This window comes from Macaca thibetana, chromosome 8, assembly GCF_024542745.1.
Source record: "Macaca thibetana thibetana isolate TM-01 chromosome 8, ASM2454274v1, whole genome shotgun sequence".
Taxonomy (NCBI): Eukaryota; Metazoa; Chordata; class Mammalia; order Primates; family Cercopithecidae; genus Macaca; species Macaca thibetana.
This window is the reverse complement of record NC_065585.1, coordinates 101,297,742-101,314,344: the sequence shown is the minus strand read 5'-3', so window position 1 is coordinate 101,314,344 and position 16,603 is coordinate 101,297,742. Positions and strand designations below refer to the sequence as shown.

General features: G+C 38.5%; 2 protein-coding genes across 5 annotated transcripts in view; one reads left to right on the top strand and one right to left on the bottom strand.

Moving 5' to 3' along the window:
- POLB (DNA polymerase beta) overlaps positions 1-16,603 on the top strand; it is a 679,334-nt gene that overhangs the window by 260,860 nt on the left and 401,871 nt on the right. The gene's annotated exons all lie outside the window — the stretch shown is intronic.
- The window catches only part of KAT6A (lysine acetyltransferase 6A), a 122,796-nt gene that overhangs the window by 37,598 nt on the left and 68,595 nt on the right, over positions 1-16,603 (bottom strand). For 3 of the 4 annotated variants that reach the window (XM_050800351.1, XM_050800350.1, XM_050800352.1), the window contains 5 exons: positions 12,975-13,090; positions 11,986-12,067; positions 9,396-9,531; positions 7,767-8,086; positions 5,478-5,596 (listed from right to left, as the gene is read on the bottom strand). In XM_050800351.1, the coding sequence (XP_050656308.1) occupies positions 5,478-5,596; positions 7,767-8,086; positions 9,396-9,531; positions 11,986-12,067; positions 12,975-13,090 (773 nt within the window). The remainder of the gene's footprint in view (positions 1-5,477; positions 5,597-7,766; positions 8,087-9,395; positions 9,532-11,985; positions 12,068-12,974; positions 13,091-16,603) is intronic. The other variant, XM_050800353.1, reaches the window with a different exon arrangement.

The following is a 16,603-nucleotide window of genomic DNA, read 5'->3' as shown; positions in this document are numbered from 1 at the left end:
CAATGTGCTCTTTGATATTTTATGTAAAAATCATTCTATATATTTCAAGAAGGTTGTCATGCTCCACTGGAATGAACTGAATACAAATGCTTCTTTCTACTGATAGAGCCTTTTAAGAAAAGTAATTTCTCCAAGCTCATAAGATCATAGTTGAAATAAAATTCTAGAACAAAAACCTATACTACTAAATTTTTATGCTTCCACTTTTGTATCCAGAGGTGGTTCTTTTTCATGGAAGTGTATGTTGTATAGATAATGATGGAACACAGTACCAGGCAAACTACATCCGTACTTACCCTACTGCCTGCAATAGTTTTTTTAAAAAATCAAAAGCAATGAGTGGCTGACTCCTTTTGAAATAAATCTTGCTCAACATTTCAATTATCTTTGACTTAGATAATGTTCCATGCAAAGTTTGATTATTCAAGATAGTCCCTTCCAGACTATAAGCTCTAAGAGAACAGAAATTATGTCTTTCTGATAGCCCCTACACATAGCATAGTTTCTAGAACATAGCAGGCATTCAATAAACAATGTGTTATTAGTTGGATGGATTCTAATATTGATTCCTTTACCATATGTCTTTTGCTGATGTTGCTGTAAGACTACCAAAGACCCTGTGATAAAATCTTCCTCCAAAATTTTTGAAACATCGGTTCAAGCAGCTTCTAAGCTATATCTATGCTCTAAAAATGACTTTCTGCACTATATTTATGAATCTTTTTATTATTCAAAATGTCCTCTAGTCAACATGAACTTTCCCAAGTAGCTTCAAATCACTTTCATTATTAAGTCAGAGAATCTGGAAGTCATCTTTGATCATCTCTTGCTCCCTCAAGCTACACAGTAAACTCATCACTAAGTTCTGCTGATTCCATCTCCAAAATACATCTAAATCCATCCACTTCTCTCGCTTTTCTACCACCACCCCTCTAGTCCTAGCTAACATCTTTTCTCATCCTGATCACTGGAAAAGCCTGCAAAGTGGTTTTCCAGCTTCCACTTTTGCTTAATTCTAAACCACTCTTTATGTAGTAGCCAAGAAAAACCACTTTTTAAATAAAATTTATCTTGCTGTTTGGTAAAAACCATTCAATGTCTTTCCATTGCAATTACGATAAAAACCCCAATCCTAACTTCTGGACTCAGTCTATTTCCCCAGCTTCACCTTGTGCAACTCTTTTGTTCACAGTACTTGAGTTACACTGAACTTCAGTTCCTCAAGTTTATCAACTACTTTCACTCCCTTATATGTTTACATAGGCAGTCCCCTTGTCTCTGAAATATTCTTCTCTAGCTCTTCACTCTGCTGACTTTTGAATAATCTTTTGGAACTATGTATAAATTGTTACTTCTTCAAAAGTCTTCCCTTCTCATAAACACTCCAACCCCAATCCTCAGCACCGTAGCCCAGCCAGTCAGAATCCCTCACTGCATTCTTCTTTCCTTCCTACTATCAGTTTGTAAGTACAGTTTTATTTTTATGAGTGTTTATTATCTATTTGTGAAACCAAAAGCTTCATGAAGGCAGAGTCTGTGTCTTTTTGTTTGCCCTATAGTGCTGGTACCAAAGAAGGTGCATGATGCTAATGAATAAGCCTCATGGAGAAGTAGCAACATCATCAGAATTTCAGGGCACTGCCAACAAGAATAAGCATGAATTAGACTTCCAAGATCTAGCTGTTTATTTCCTTGGTGCCAACACATACACAGACAATCCTGGGTTTAATAAACTGCTAGAAAGAAACATAGGATTAGCCCGATTACCATCAATAAGCATTTACACTGTCTCCCCAAGCCTCAGCGGGGCTTAGCACCCCGTTTAACTCTCTTTGGTCATCCTTCTTGCACCTTTCTATTATTTCAACCCCTGCTCCATTTCTCCCAGAAGAAAATTTCATTCAATATCCTCCATTCATTAGGCAAGTATTTACTGAGGCTTTACTATATTCCAAGTACTCAGTAGACAGCAGTGACCAAAAAGAAAGTCCTCGTTCTCAAGGCACTTACATTCTAGAAATAAAAAATTTAAATTCAAGAGGTGATAGGTACTATGCAGAAAAAGCAGGCATGTCAGGGGATAGAGGGACCAAATGGGCTGTAAGCTATCTTCGTGTGGGAGTCAAGACAAATGGAATGGGCAGTGAACCTACCAAATCACTGACTCTAGAGGAAGGGGCATCGAGGCAAGGTGCAGCAACTGCAAAGGCCCAAGGCAGACGTGCTTGGTGTGTCTGAGGAAGAGGCAGCGGCTGTGGCTGGAGTAGCCTGAGAGCAAGAAGAGCAGCCAAAGAGGGAGGCAGGCACAAGATCATATACAGCATTGGAGATGAGAGAACAGACTGTTTTTGTTTTTTTGTTTGTTTGTTTGTTTGTTTTATTCTAAAGAAGACTGAAAGACATGAAAGGTTTTCTGAGCAAGGGAGTAGTATAATCCAACTTACGTCTGAAAATAATTACCCTGGCCCCCGTGTAAATAAAATAGAAAGTGGGGTAGGGGCAAAAGCAGAAGCAAGTTTAGTCTGGAGGCAATTATAGCAGCCTGAGCCAGCGATGACAGTGGGTTGGCAGTAGCAAATACAGACATATTCTGAAGGCAGAACCATTAGGATTTGCTGATGGACTGAAAGTGAAGTATGACAGAGAAAAAAAAAAATCAAGATGACATCTCTGTGGCCCTAAGCAAGTACAGGATAGAGCTACCATTTACTCTCGTTTACCACTAAAAGCCAGGATCTATGTTGTAGCCCAACAGTAAGAGCCTAGAACATCTTGCTATGGCCAGAAGTAAATAAAAATGATGATGATGTGTTAAAAGGACACAGGAGCTTCTAGAAAGGAGTTCCCCTCTGCCTAAATCTGGAACAACTTAAGCATCAAAATAAACACTAATAGCAATGGATTATAACCCATAAAATAATCTATGAGTTTAAATAAAATGAATAAATAGGAAGAAGAAAAAGCTTCTTCTTACAGTAGAATGCCAATTAATAAATGCCAAAGAAATGATTGAACTAGAAAATAATGTTTGGCCACCAACAAAGCAAATGATTCAGGCAAGAATCATCTCTGGATGCTAAATGTGGTAGATAAAAGTTTGATAAAAAACAGGATATTTGCATTTCTGTCTCAAAGTATGTCCCAAGATATTTAATTATAGCTAGAAAGTAATAATGTTAGAGAAGAAACATGGACACCACCTAAACCAGGTGGTCACTGTTAGCAGCACTTGTGATGAGAACTTGGATATTACATGCCTTCTGATGTGACACACTGAGGAGGACACAGCACACCTGTGGAATTTTCTAAGCATGAAAAATAAAACAAGCTCAAAGTGATGACATTCTATAAAATAAATGACCTGTGCACTTCAAAACTGTCAAGGTCATGAAAGATAAAGACTGAGGAACTGTTCCCAATTGGAAGGAGACTTAGAGAGACGTGATAACTAAATTAGATAATAGTACTTCATTTGTGTTAAATTCCTGATTTGATGACTGGACCATGGTCATGTATGAGAACATTTTTGTTTTTAGGAAATATACATAAATAATTAGGAGTAAAGGGATATTAACATTATGTCTGCAACTTACTCGGGGGAGGAAAAAAAACAATTCTTTCAGTCAGGAAGAACATAATTACTGCCTTCTTTCAGTTCCCACTGAAGTCCATGTAGATTTCTACTAGAGTACCTATAACAACATATTAGCAGGAAAGGAAACAAGCTTTGAGGGCAACTTGCTCAAAGCAGAAGTTAGTAAACGACAGACCAAGACTTGAACCCAGGTCCACCTGACTCAAAGCTAATATTTTGTTAAATCATAATACAGCAGAATGCTGAGTAAATGTGTACTGAGTATTTGTACTGCTGTTTTATATTTTCAAAAGTACTCACACAATGACCGACATCAACAGTCTATTCACCACCACTGGGTCTCTTAATACAAAGAGTTTTCCCTAGAATCTTCGGCATCAGCCTTAGAATTTTTTTTTTTTCTGAGATGGAGTCTCACCCTGTTGCCCAGACTGGAGTGGTGTGGCATGATCTCGGCTCACTGCAACCTCTACCTCCTGGGTTCAAACGATTCTTCTGCCTCCGCCTCCCGAGTAGCTGAGACTACGGGCATGTGTCACCATGCCTGGCTAATTTTTGTATTTTTAGCAGACGGGGTTTCACAATGCTGGCCAGGCTGGTCTCGAACTCCTGACCTTGTGATCCAACCACCTCGGCCTCCCAAAGTGCTGGGAGTACAGGAGTGAGCCAGCCACTGCACCCAGCCTAGAAACCCTTTTCAAGATAAGAGATAGAGAACTTGGCTTACATGGTACATTTGCTGGTGGCAAAGAAGGAAAAGACAAAAAATAAATGAACATAATCTGGAAGAGCCTTTATGATCCAGCCCCTGCACTTTTCCAACACCACCTCCTGACATTCTCCACACCCTATATTCTTTATCCTGAGCCATTTTAATTCCCACAATTAAGCATGTTTTCCCTTATCTTCAAGTCTATTCCATCTTCACTTCTGTTCCTTCTGATTATATAAGAACCAACTCTCTACATATCCCTTTAAGGGATATGCACAACTCCTACATATCCTTTAAGGCCCCTCAATGAATCCTCCTCTGACCTCCCCAGGCAGAAGTAGAAGCTGGCTTCCCTATTCTCCCAAAACACGAAGTATTCTATAATTGAACTTTTCATGTTAATGACATTATTTATTCAGAAATCTCTCGTATAGTTCAGGGAAAGAATTCAGTCATTCACTGGCATCTCCAGCATCTGGCACATAGACTCTTTGCCTATATAATCTTGCCATGTGTCAAAGAATTGCAATTTTTTTTTTTTTTTTTTTTTTTTTAAAGACAGGGTCTCACTGTCACCCAGGCTGGAGTACAGTGGCATGATCTCAGCTCACTGCAACCTCCACTTCCTCAACTCAAGCAATTCTCCTGCCTCAGCCTCCTAAATAGCTGTGACTACAGTTGTACACCACCATGCCTGGCTAATTTTTCTATTTTTTGTAGAGATGGGGTTTCGCCATGTTGCCCTAGCTGGTCTCGAACTCCCGGACTCAAGCAATCCACCCACCCTGGCAAAGTGCTAGGATTACAGGCATGAAATATTTCTTGAATTAATAAATATGGGTGCTTTATTATCACTCATGAGAAGCTTGTCTTTTGTTTGTTTTTGGTCAAATCCCAAATTCTTCATACAGTAAGACAAAAATAAACCAAGCTTATTTAATACTGATAGTCAAAGCCTAGTCAAAGCCATGTGCTTATCTGCAAAACCAAAGCAGTTTTCATGGGTTTGAAAGGAATATTATAACCAGCAGAACTACATATACACACAAACCACCGCTATTCTGAGACTAGGCAAACTGCTGTTAGTGCTTAGCCCATAATGTAATTAATCTGCTGTTTCTCAGCCATGAACAAGTTGCTTGATTGTCCAACCTGAATATCCAACTTTACCTGCAGTGCTTGTTCTTGGATATCACGAAATAATTCCATATCTTTCTCAGTCATGATTTCCTGGCTCCCGAAAAGTCGCTCCTCATTTTCTTGTTTGCCATCCCAGCCATCCTGATTGTCTGCATATAAAAAAAGAGCTCACATGTTAACTATCCTCAGATTAATACATGAACTAGAAAAAATTTCAAGTATTTATTTAAATTTGAATAACTTAATATATAACAAAGAAGAATATAGCATTAAATTGACTCCTAGAAGAATACTACTCAATAAATAATATTTATGTATTAAATCTGCCTTATAGTGGAAATCCTGAATTGTCTTAAAGCTTCCTAAAAATATTATATAACTAAATTTAAATTTCATTAAAAGATTATATTTTAATACACAGAAAGGCAGACAGAAAAATGGTATAAGGATTATAAATTTCATTTTGAAACAGTATAAATTTGACACTTTTAGTATAGGTTTAATGTATTAATGTTCAAAAAAACCTCTTGAGCTACCTTAACTGATGTCAGAAGTGCTAACTCCCATCACATTCTGGGTGCCCTTTTAAAGCACAAACTCCACAAACCTGAGGATAACAGATGATAATCATCTGGGTAAATATGAAAACGTATGATAATTATCTACAAAATGATGGAACTTCCTCAAGTGGGCAAAAAACCAGTGAAAATAGTATTTGGGAATTATGCAGATCATTATCCTTTGCAGTTGAAGATGACACTGCTGATGGGCTCATTTGCTCTTTTTATGAGTATGGCTGAAAAGACCAATTGGTGACAGTTCTTCTCAAGTCAACTGCCCATATAGGCCATCTATTATTAACCTAACACAAGAAGAAAAAGGTCAAGGACTCACTGTTGACAACATTCCCAAACTGGAAGAAAAAAGTACAGTCTAAAGGTACTATGTGACTTTAACGCCCCCTAGTGCATGATGCAGGCACCTCTCTAATACAGCATTCGGTACTTAAACTTTATAATTCATAAAGAAAATGACAGAGCCTATTAAAGCAAATGCTCACACCACTGCCTAAAATTCAATATTGGTTCTCCATATACTTGATACATTTGCTCTAACAATTTCTATTTCAAAAGCTTTCTAGTAATTTTTCTAATAAACCATCTCCAGTACAAAAGGTTAATTCAAAAATGTCTTTCATTAGGATTTACTTTGAGATTCTTTCCAAGTTTAAACGGATTGCATATTTTCTTAGATAAACATGCTCAGACCCAGAGCTTATCTGCAGGCTGATAAAGACATGAAGAGTCTTGAATGCTTAAAAGAGTAATTAGCTGATCATCACTATGGTGAAAGACCAATCAATAAAGCATACAAAGGGGACTCTAACAATTACAAGGACTTTCTCTCCTGCACTGGACAATCAACTAGTTATGAAAGCAGGAATGAGAGCAGTGAATACACTCTCACTCACCGAGGAGACATTCAGGGAGGAAACCAAGGTCAGGGAATTCTCTTGCAGTAGATGAGACACTACAACTCTGGCCTTTGTGATCCAAAGGAGTTCATTCTCATTCTACTTTCTTCAAGCCCTTTCTACTTCCTTCACAGGGTTAGTTTCTCTAAATTCAAGGCTCAGCAATAAGGCTATTTTAAGCTTTAATTTATTAGACAGTTAATCAAATTCTTATCCTCTGACTTGAATGATCTGCTACATTATTAAGTCCTCTCCATAGATGTTTTCTACTTTGAAAACTAGGGAACTTAGCCTGATACACAAGCAGCCTGGAGCTGTCGTTCTGTCTCTCCCTTTTTAAGTGCAATCCATGACTTACAACTATATTTGTCAAGATCTGAAGTAGAAAAGTCAATGACCTCATCACATCTGCATATATTTTGGTCTTTTCTTTATGCTTAGATAAACAGCATTTTACCCAGCTCTATTCTTTCCAGTTTCCTTCCTGGAATAAGCAGGCATCACAACATTCACCATATGATTTCTTCAGTAATTTATGAAATGTAAAGTAATCCTCAAGGTTACACCCCAAGTTTCTGTAGGCAGATTCTCTGCGCTTCTATAAAAAAGCAGCTTCCTGTTGCCTAAGAGTTCCTATTGTCCCATTCTGCAACTTTATCTCCATCCTCTAAATTTCTGCCATAGTTACTACCTCAGTATCATCTATATGTTTTTTTCAATGTGTTCTTATATTATATAACCAATTTTTTATAATCAAATATAAATCTATTATAGATAATTAGTGTTATCCCAAATAATACATGTACAGAATACTATTTGTTTCTAAGTTTGTTCTAAACTCTTACCTGTGGGCCAATCTGAAGTGCTTGATTTCCTGTTGCCCCTCTTTCTGATTCGATATTGCTCAGAGTAGTCCACCACTTCCCCACGAGCTTTCCGCCCATCAGGGGAAGGGGTAAAAAATTTGGTAAGGCCATCAATGAGCCCTTTGGTTTTCTTGTTGAACTTCAAGGAGACACTGCTATCTCTGCAGAAGTCCAAGCCATCTATCCGTTCTAAATATCCTTCTTCTGATGATGATGATGCTGATTGGCTGGAAAGAGTCATTTTTCGTTTCCTACCCCTTCCAGGGCCAGTTCGAACTTTGCTGAAGGGACCTTTTGATCTAAATAATTAAACAGGAGAAAGGGTAACTATTAAAAAAGATACTTATAGGGTTCCTATTTAATACACAACATACAATTAGTAAGTAACCTATACCTTTATTAAAATCTGTATTTTTAAGAATATTCTGCAAACTATAAATAGTACTCTATGAATGAAAATTAAATATTAGAAACATCTATTTCCAGGAAGCCTACTTATAGTGCAAAGAATTATAGGCCAGGAGTCAGAAGACTTGTTCTAGTCATAACTCTCTCTCTTACTAGCTGTACAACTTGGACAAATCACATTTTTTCTAAACATACGTCTTCATCTGTAAAATGAGAACTGGACTAAGAACAACTAAGATCCTTCCAGGTATAAAGTTCTACTACACTGTGATCTCTGCACCAACTCAAAGTTATACTTTTATCTCTAAAACACAAGGCCAGGTTATTCTTTGAAGGCCGGGAATCAAAAGATCATTTTATAGGAAAATCAAAGCTGGATTTAAGATTTTGAATACAGACTACAATACCGGTTCTGCACACTTCAGGTTGCTAATGCCCATTCATTTCAGTTATATCACCTTCAAGATAGTCTTACGTGTAAAAAAGGTAAGTAAAACTTTTGAGAATAAAGGGAGGTTGACGAGCCTGAAGATATTTACATATTTATCAAAGGTGAGTTACTACAGATATTTTTAAAAAGACAAAACTAGCTTCTGAATCTTGCCCCACCTCCTCCAGACATAGCCCAGCTTTCTAGTCCACAATTTCTGATTTCTGCTAATAGATGAAAACATTCAAATTATTTTACATTCCAAGAACACAAAAATGGGACTTAGCCATCACCTCAACAGGAAGAACCTATCCAGTGGTTTGTACACCTAATAGATATTAACAACTGAGACAAGATCAGGAGAGGGACATGTGAAATGTCACAGTAACAACTTTTTCTTTCCTGTTTTTATATAAGAGAAACAACATAAGGCAATGGTTAAGAGTCAGACTTTGGTGCCAGACTACTTGGATTTTCATCCCAGTTCAACATGTACTATGCCTTAGTTTCTTCCTTTGAAAAACGAAAGTTAACAACAGCAGCTATATTTCACTGGGTTGCTGGGAGAATTAAACAATTCAATGCATGTAAAGCACTAAGAACAGTATCTGGCACTTATTAAGGGCTCAGTAAGTGTTAGCCATTATTATTATACAAAAGTGCCAGATATGACAATGGAAAAGTTTTTTCATAGAGAAAACAAGTGAATCCTACGCTATAGAGAAGACCCTATCCTTTTCTCCCCTCACCTTGCCACAAGTACAACTTACACCGTGTTTTGTTTCTTTAACCTGTTTTTTGGACGTCCTATTGGATTAGCATAACGCCGTTTTATCTGTGCTGCCTTCTTTTGTAGAAGTTTTCGTCCTTTTTTCCTAGGTCGACATATTTGACATATCCACATGCCTATAAAAAAATAAAATTCCACATACGAGTGTGACAGACATAAATATACTAAAAGGTTTCAGATAGTCTTAAGACAGAATCTTAACTTTTTCAGGTAAAAGATTGTCATTAGAAAATCTGATGAATACCGCCCCCCCACCCAAAATAAACATTAAAACATATACACACAAAATTCTACAAATAATTGGAAGAGACTCACATACACCTTCAAGTCTGCACTTGAAGTCCACTGACTGTACCTGAAGTCCACTGAAGCCAAGGCGGGTGGGTCACCTGAGGTCAGGAGTTTAAGACCAGCCTGGCCAACATGGTGAAACCCTGTCTCTACCAAAAATACAAAAATTAGCTGGGCATGGTGGTATGTGCCTGTAGTCCCAGCTACTTGAGAGGCTGAGGCAGGAGAATTGCTTGAACCCGGGAGGCAGAGGTCGCAGTGAGCCAAGATCGCACCACTGCATTCCAGCCTGGGCGACAGAGTGAGACCCCATCTCAAAAAAAAACAAAAAAGTTTCCTGCCTAAAGCTGCTATATAATCTCTTTTGTAGAAGTTAACCACACAGGAATAGAGTCCTAAGGAAATCTTTCTTGGCTGGGCGCAGTGGTTCATGCCTGTAATCCCACCACTTTGAGGGGCTGAGGTGGGCCGATTACCTGAGGTCAGGAGTTTGAGACAAGCCTGGCCAACATGGTGAAACCCCATCTCTACAAAAAAAAAATTAGCTGCAGGCCAGACGCAGTGGCTCACGCCTGTAATCCCAACACTTTGGGAGGCCAAGGTGGGCAGATCATGAGGTCAGGAGATCGAGACCATCCTAACATGGTGAAACCCTGTCTCCACTAAAAACACAAAAAATTAGTCAGGCATGGTGGCATGGGCCTGTAGTTCCAGCTACTCGGGAGGCTGAGGTAGGAAAATCACCTGAACCCGTGAGGCAGAGGTGCAGTGAGCCGAGATTGCATCACTGCGCTCCAGCCTGGGCGAGACAAAGCCAGACTCCATCTCAAAAAAAAAATTAGCTGGGCATGGTGATGTGCCTCTAGTCCCAGCTACTCAGGAGGCTGAGGCAGGAGAATCACTTGAACCCAGGAGGCAGAAGGTACAGTGAGCTGAGATTATGCCGCTGCACTCCAGTCTGGGCAACAGAGGGAGACTCCATCTCCAAAAAACAAAACAAAAAAAAAACTTTCTTATCTTGAAGGACTCTTAGAAGGCCCCTTGCTCAGACTTTATGTAAGTGGAAAAAGTGAGCATTTATTTTTTAATACTTATAAATTTAAGATTTTTCAAAAAGTAACAATCAGTAAGTGAATTCAGGCTGGGCGCAGTGGTTCACGCCTATAACCCCAGCACTTTGGGAGGCCGAGGCAGACGGATCACTTGAGGCCAGGAGTTCAAGACCAGCCTGGCCAACATGGCAAAACCCTGTCTCTACTAAAAATGCAAAAATTAGCCGGGTGTGGTGGCACGCCTATAAACCAAGCTACATGGGAGGCAGAGACAGAGAAACGCTTTGAACTTGGTAGGTGGAGGCGGCAGTGAGCCAAGATTCTGGGTGACAGAGTGACACTCCATGGGTGAGGGGGTGGAATAAGTGAATTCAAGTAAAAACCTAAAGTGTTAACATGGCTACAAAGTATGGTTAAGTCCTTTTCTATCCACAGGAAAACTTTTTCCAAACAAATATTATGAAATATCCTATAGGCATTTTACTTAAGAAGCCTATAAATTATAAAATCAGAGTTAAAATGGAATTTGTGATAGGACAAAAAGGGGTGACTGGCTGAAGTTTTTTTTTAAAAGAAATTATAAGCATATGAATATGGACGTCCAACCATGAGGCAGCTGTGCCCAAACTAAATACCTCTTAATGAACAGGAATCAAAAGAGAGTAACATTAAGCTGCGCCCTTACAATTTGGACATTTATTTGTTCAGAATGTATTTCATCTATATATATATATACACACACACACACACACACACACATATATATAAACTTTTTATTTCATAAAGTATTTCATAAAAAGGTTTTTAAGTTCTGAATAAACCATATCTCTATAGTTTTAGAGCCCTCAAAAGTGCTAAGCAGTGATATAATCAACACGACCTAATACTATTTTATTTCCTCCTTTCAATAAAGAGATATTTCAAGATATATTTAAGGCAAGTATTTTATCTTCTAGCTAGAGACTAGCAAATATGTATAAATGAACCACTTCACCCTTCATGGATGCCTAGATATTGAAAATAACAATAAATCCATATCATATAAGAATGTTAAGATGTCTAATCAGAAAGACTATCCCCACCTTTTAAGGTGACAGTTCTCTTCCTACTTACACAACCTCAAAAAGAAAGATCCAATTATTATTTCATTTAACAAAGTAGATAAAATGTGCTTTCACTAACATACTCCTTTATACTCCCAGTTTGATTTCAGAAAGTATTTCTCACCTTTTGGCATACGGGTGAGTGGTGGATCACAACACTCCATGTGAAAACCTCGGTCACACGAATCACAAAAGAGCATGTTATCCTATCAGAAAAAAGAAAGGACAGTTCGCTTAACCTTATGAAGCAGAAACATGTTAGGATCATGACCACCTAAAACCTGGAAAGCTTCAGGGATCTTAAAAAAAAGAGATGAGCCAGGCGCAGTGGCTCATGCCTATAATCCCAGCACTTTGGGAGGTCGAGGCGGGTGGACCACAAGGTCATGAGTTCGAGACTAGCCTGACCAACATGGTGAAACCCCGCCCCTACAAAACATACAAAAATTAGCCGGGAGTGGTGGCACGTGCCCATAATCCCAGCTACTCAGGAGGCTGAGGCAGGAGAACTGCTTGAACCAGAGAGGCAGAGGTTGCAGTGAGCCAAGATCGTGCCACTGCACTCCAGCCTGGGCGACAGAGTAAGACTCCATCTAAAAAAAAAAAAAAAAAAAAGAGCAACCATAACATTAAAAGTTTCCTTAATTTGCATTAACTATGTAAACAGACAGAGTTAGCAAAAAGTTATATTCCAGCCAATCTTTGACAAAGAGCTAAAGTTCCACTAATTTCAAATATCCAATAACCAGAAATAAGCTAACCCCTGTCTGCTTTAATAATGAGAAAAAGGGTGATTTCTAATTAATATATCAACTGACCATCCTAAATGAATGCCTCTGTACTGCTCAAAGAAATTTGGGGAGTATTTCTTTAATGTGGCTTAGTCTGTCTGCAAATATATAATTAAGTGCTTTACAAATTACCTAGACATAATCCAAATCTAAATTAGCAAGTATTCTAAACTAATGACATGTAGTTTAAAGCGGCTACTGGCTATTCTAAATGCTACTGGACCAAGTGTCTGAAAAATAACCAGTCATACTTAGATGAAAATGCTGGTCGTACATTCTACTACTAAATGAAACACCCATATTAGAAGGGAAAGATACTCACCGCATTTTTGCCTTGATCTCGACAGGAGCTGCACGTTTTACACTCAATGCACTGCCACCGTAAGGCCTTCACTCGAACCGTTAGTTCAGGGGAAAACTTTAAACAGGATGGATGGCCTAATACGAGGGAGAATGTTCATGAATGAAAACAATCAAGAAGCATTTTGCTATTGTACTAAAGAAATGATGTAGAAAAAGGCAATCATCTTAAATACAAAATACATATCAAATAAAGTAAGATATTCCAGGAAGCCTGCCACACATTTCTCATCAGGACTTGGCACCACAATTCAGTTTTATTAATGTTAAAGATGAAGCTAGGACCCTCCCCACAATCTGATTATTAAAAAAACTTGACAAACTCCAAACATTTATTAAGCCTACATCAAAGCATTATGTTTGTACATATCCGGGGTGTGTGTGTGTGTGTGTGTGTGTGTGTGTGTGTGTCTATATCAACTGACCATCCTAAATTAATGCCTCTGTACTGCTCAAAGAAATTTGGGGAGTATTTCTTTAATGTGGCTTAGTCTCTCTGCAAATATATAATTAAGTGCTTTACAAATTATCTAGACATAATCCAAGTCTAAATTAGCAAGTATTCTAAACTAATGACATGTAGTTTAAAGAGGCTACTGGCTACTGGCTATTCTAAATGCTACTGGAACAACTGCCTGAAAAATGAGATATATATATATATATATATATACACACGAGAATGAATACATATATGTTCATATGAGAAAAGTTCATATATGATTACTGATATAACATACAAAAAGCTGTTTACATTGATAACATCCTAGAAAACTGAGCTATATATATCAAGAAGGATTTTATGTCTCAGTTTATACCCTTTTGTGCTGTCTTTTTTTTTTTTCTGAGATGGAGTCTTGCTCTGTCACCCAAGCTGGAATGCAGTGGCGCGATCTGGGCTCACTGCAAGCTCTGCCTCCCAGGTTCACGCCATTCTCCTGCCTCAGCCTCCCGAGTAGCTGGGACTACAGGCGCCTGCCACCACACCTGGCTAATTTTTTTGTATTTTTAATAGACACGGGGTTTCACCGTGTTAGCCAGGATGCTCTCAATCTCCTGACCTCATGATCCGCCCACCTCAGCCTCCCAAAGTGGTGCGATTAAAGGCGTGAGCCACCGCGCCCGGCCTGTGCTGTCATTTTTCAAATGATAACGTGTTACTTTGTAATTTGAAAAATACAGCTAGTCCCCTTATCTGCAGTTTTGCTTTCTGAGGTTTTAGTTACCCATAGTCAACTGCAGTATGAAAATATTAAATAAGCAACTCCTAAGTTTTAAGCTGGGCACTGTTCTGAGTAGCATAATGAGATCTGCTGTCCCAGCTGGGCTGCGATCACCCACACTGCATACACTACCCACTTGTTAGTCACTTAGTGTTCGTCTCGGTTATCAGACTGTCGCTGGTGTCACCATGCTGGTGTTATTATCATGCTTGTGTTGGAGTAACCCTTATTTTACTTCATAATGGTCCCAAAGCACAAAACTAGTGATGCTGGCATGTTGTTATAATTGTTCTATTTTGTTATCTATTATTCTTAACCTCTTACTGTGCCTAATTTATAAATTAAACTTTATCGCATGTATGTATGCACATGCACAAGGAAAAACATTGCACCATATACACAGAGTTCGGTTTTATCCAAGGTTTCAGGCATCCACTGTGGGTCTTGAAATCTCCAAGAATAAGGGGGATTCCTGCATATAATAAAAATCCTATCACTTAAAGTGAGTTATCTGCTCACAATTTAAGGCATGCAAGCTAAAACTAAAACCAAAAGCAGTATTTCTACTGTGCTCAGAATGAATAGCAAGAGAAAAAAAATGCTTCCTCTTCCAAGAGATAGTTATCAGTGTGATTCTCAAAACTTAAGGGTAGTCAATTTCCCCTCAACTCTGAAAAGACTGTCCCTCTCCTCTAAAAGTTGGTTGTGCTTATTTTTCTTTGGTGAGAGAAAGGGCTTGTTAAATCATCTTCTCCTCTCTTTTCTATTCTCAAAGGATTTTCATTTTTATGAGACAGCAAGTTTATTCTCAAAATATCACTAACACTGAAAGAAAATCCAAAAGGTGTGAAAATTTCACCCATAGTCCTATCATCCTAGAATAATGGCCATTTTTATGTTAGACTTTCCTGTTTAAACTAGCTGAAAGCTCTGCATGACTGTAATTTTAGCATATTTACAGTTTTTGTTTTGTTTTAAATTTTTATTTAAGTAAACTTTATATTCCTTAAACTGATCATATTCCACTGATTGATACACTATAACCTGCATAACCATTTCCCTATTGTTAAATACTACTGAGACTATGGAACACTAAAATTAATTATTTCATGTTCACAGATCCTTTACTTCTTTTAATTCCTTAGAATGAATTCCTGAAAGTGGAATTGATTAGTCAAATGAATTAAACATTTTTATAGCTTGATATGCACTGCCAAAACATTTTCCAAAAACTATGATATACAGTGCCACCAGCAAAAGAACAAGTGTTTTAGCACAATTACATGAGCTCTAGGTCTGTTATCTTTCAATTGTGATTATTATAAATGCTATACAATGATACTTCACTGCTACTGTGGTATGTGTTCCTACTATTACTTGAGTAAAACACTTTTCATAGGCTCAACTAGTTTTCTTTCCTATAAATTGCCAGTTCACAGGCTCTGCTCTTTGGACTTTATGTTTAGAAATGTAAACACGTTCTTTATACTTAGACAGCTTTTGGCCCTTTGCCATATTTAAAGCAGTTATTTTCCCCAAATTATTCTTGCTCTTTCTATTTTAGGTATGTTACTTGTTAATTTAGAAAATATAAATGTTCATATATCCAGCTATGCCCATGCTGTTCTTCTTTGGCTATTGTGACAGCCAGTTTTCAAGCTGCTCCCTACGCATTCTTGCCTCCTGCTAGTCATACTCTCACAGCTCCCTCCCATAATGAACTGGGTTGATCTGCATAACCAAGAAGGTATTGCTGAAATAACACAGTGTGACTCTAAGGCCAGGTTATAAAACACACTGCAGATTCCACCTCACTCTCTCTCTCTCAGATCCCCATCAGGGGAGGCCAGCTGCCACACTGCAGACATGCATGCAGCCCTGTGAAGATGTCCACATGGCACGGAACTGAAGCTTCTTGTCGACAGACCCGCGGCAGCAGCAACTTGCCAGCCACGTAAATGAGCCATCATGGAAGCTTTCAGATGACTGCAGCACCAGTTAAAATCTTGGCAGCAATCTCATGAAAGATACCAAGTCAAAAGCCACCCAGATAAGCAACTCCCGAATTCCTGACCCACAGAAACAGTATGAAGTAAAAAATGTTTTGTTGCTTTAAGCTGTTAAGATTTAGAGTAATTTATTTCTGCAGCAACAGATAACTAGTAGTTTTAACTGTTCTACAATTTCTTTAAAAGTTACCGCTACGGGGGCCGGGCGCGGTAGTTCACGCCTGTAATCCCAACACTTTGGGAGGTCAAGGCGGGAAGATTACGAGGTCAGGAGATCGAGACCATCCTGGCTAACACAGTGAAACCCCGTTTCTACTAAAAACACAAAAAATTAGCCGGGCGTGGTGGCAGGCACCTGTAAT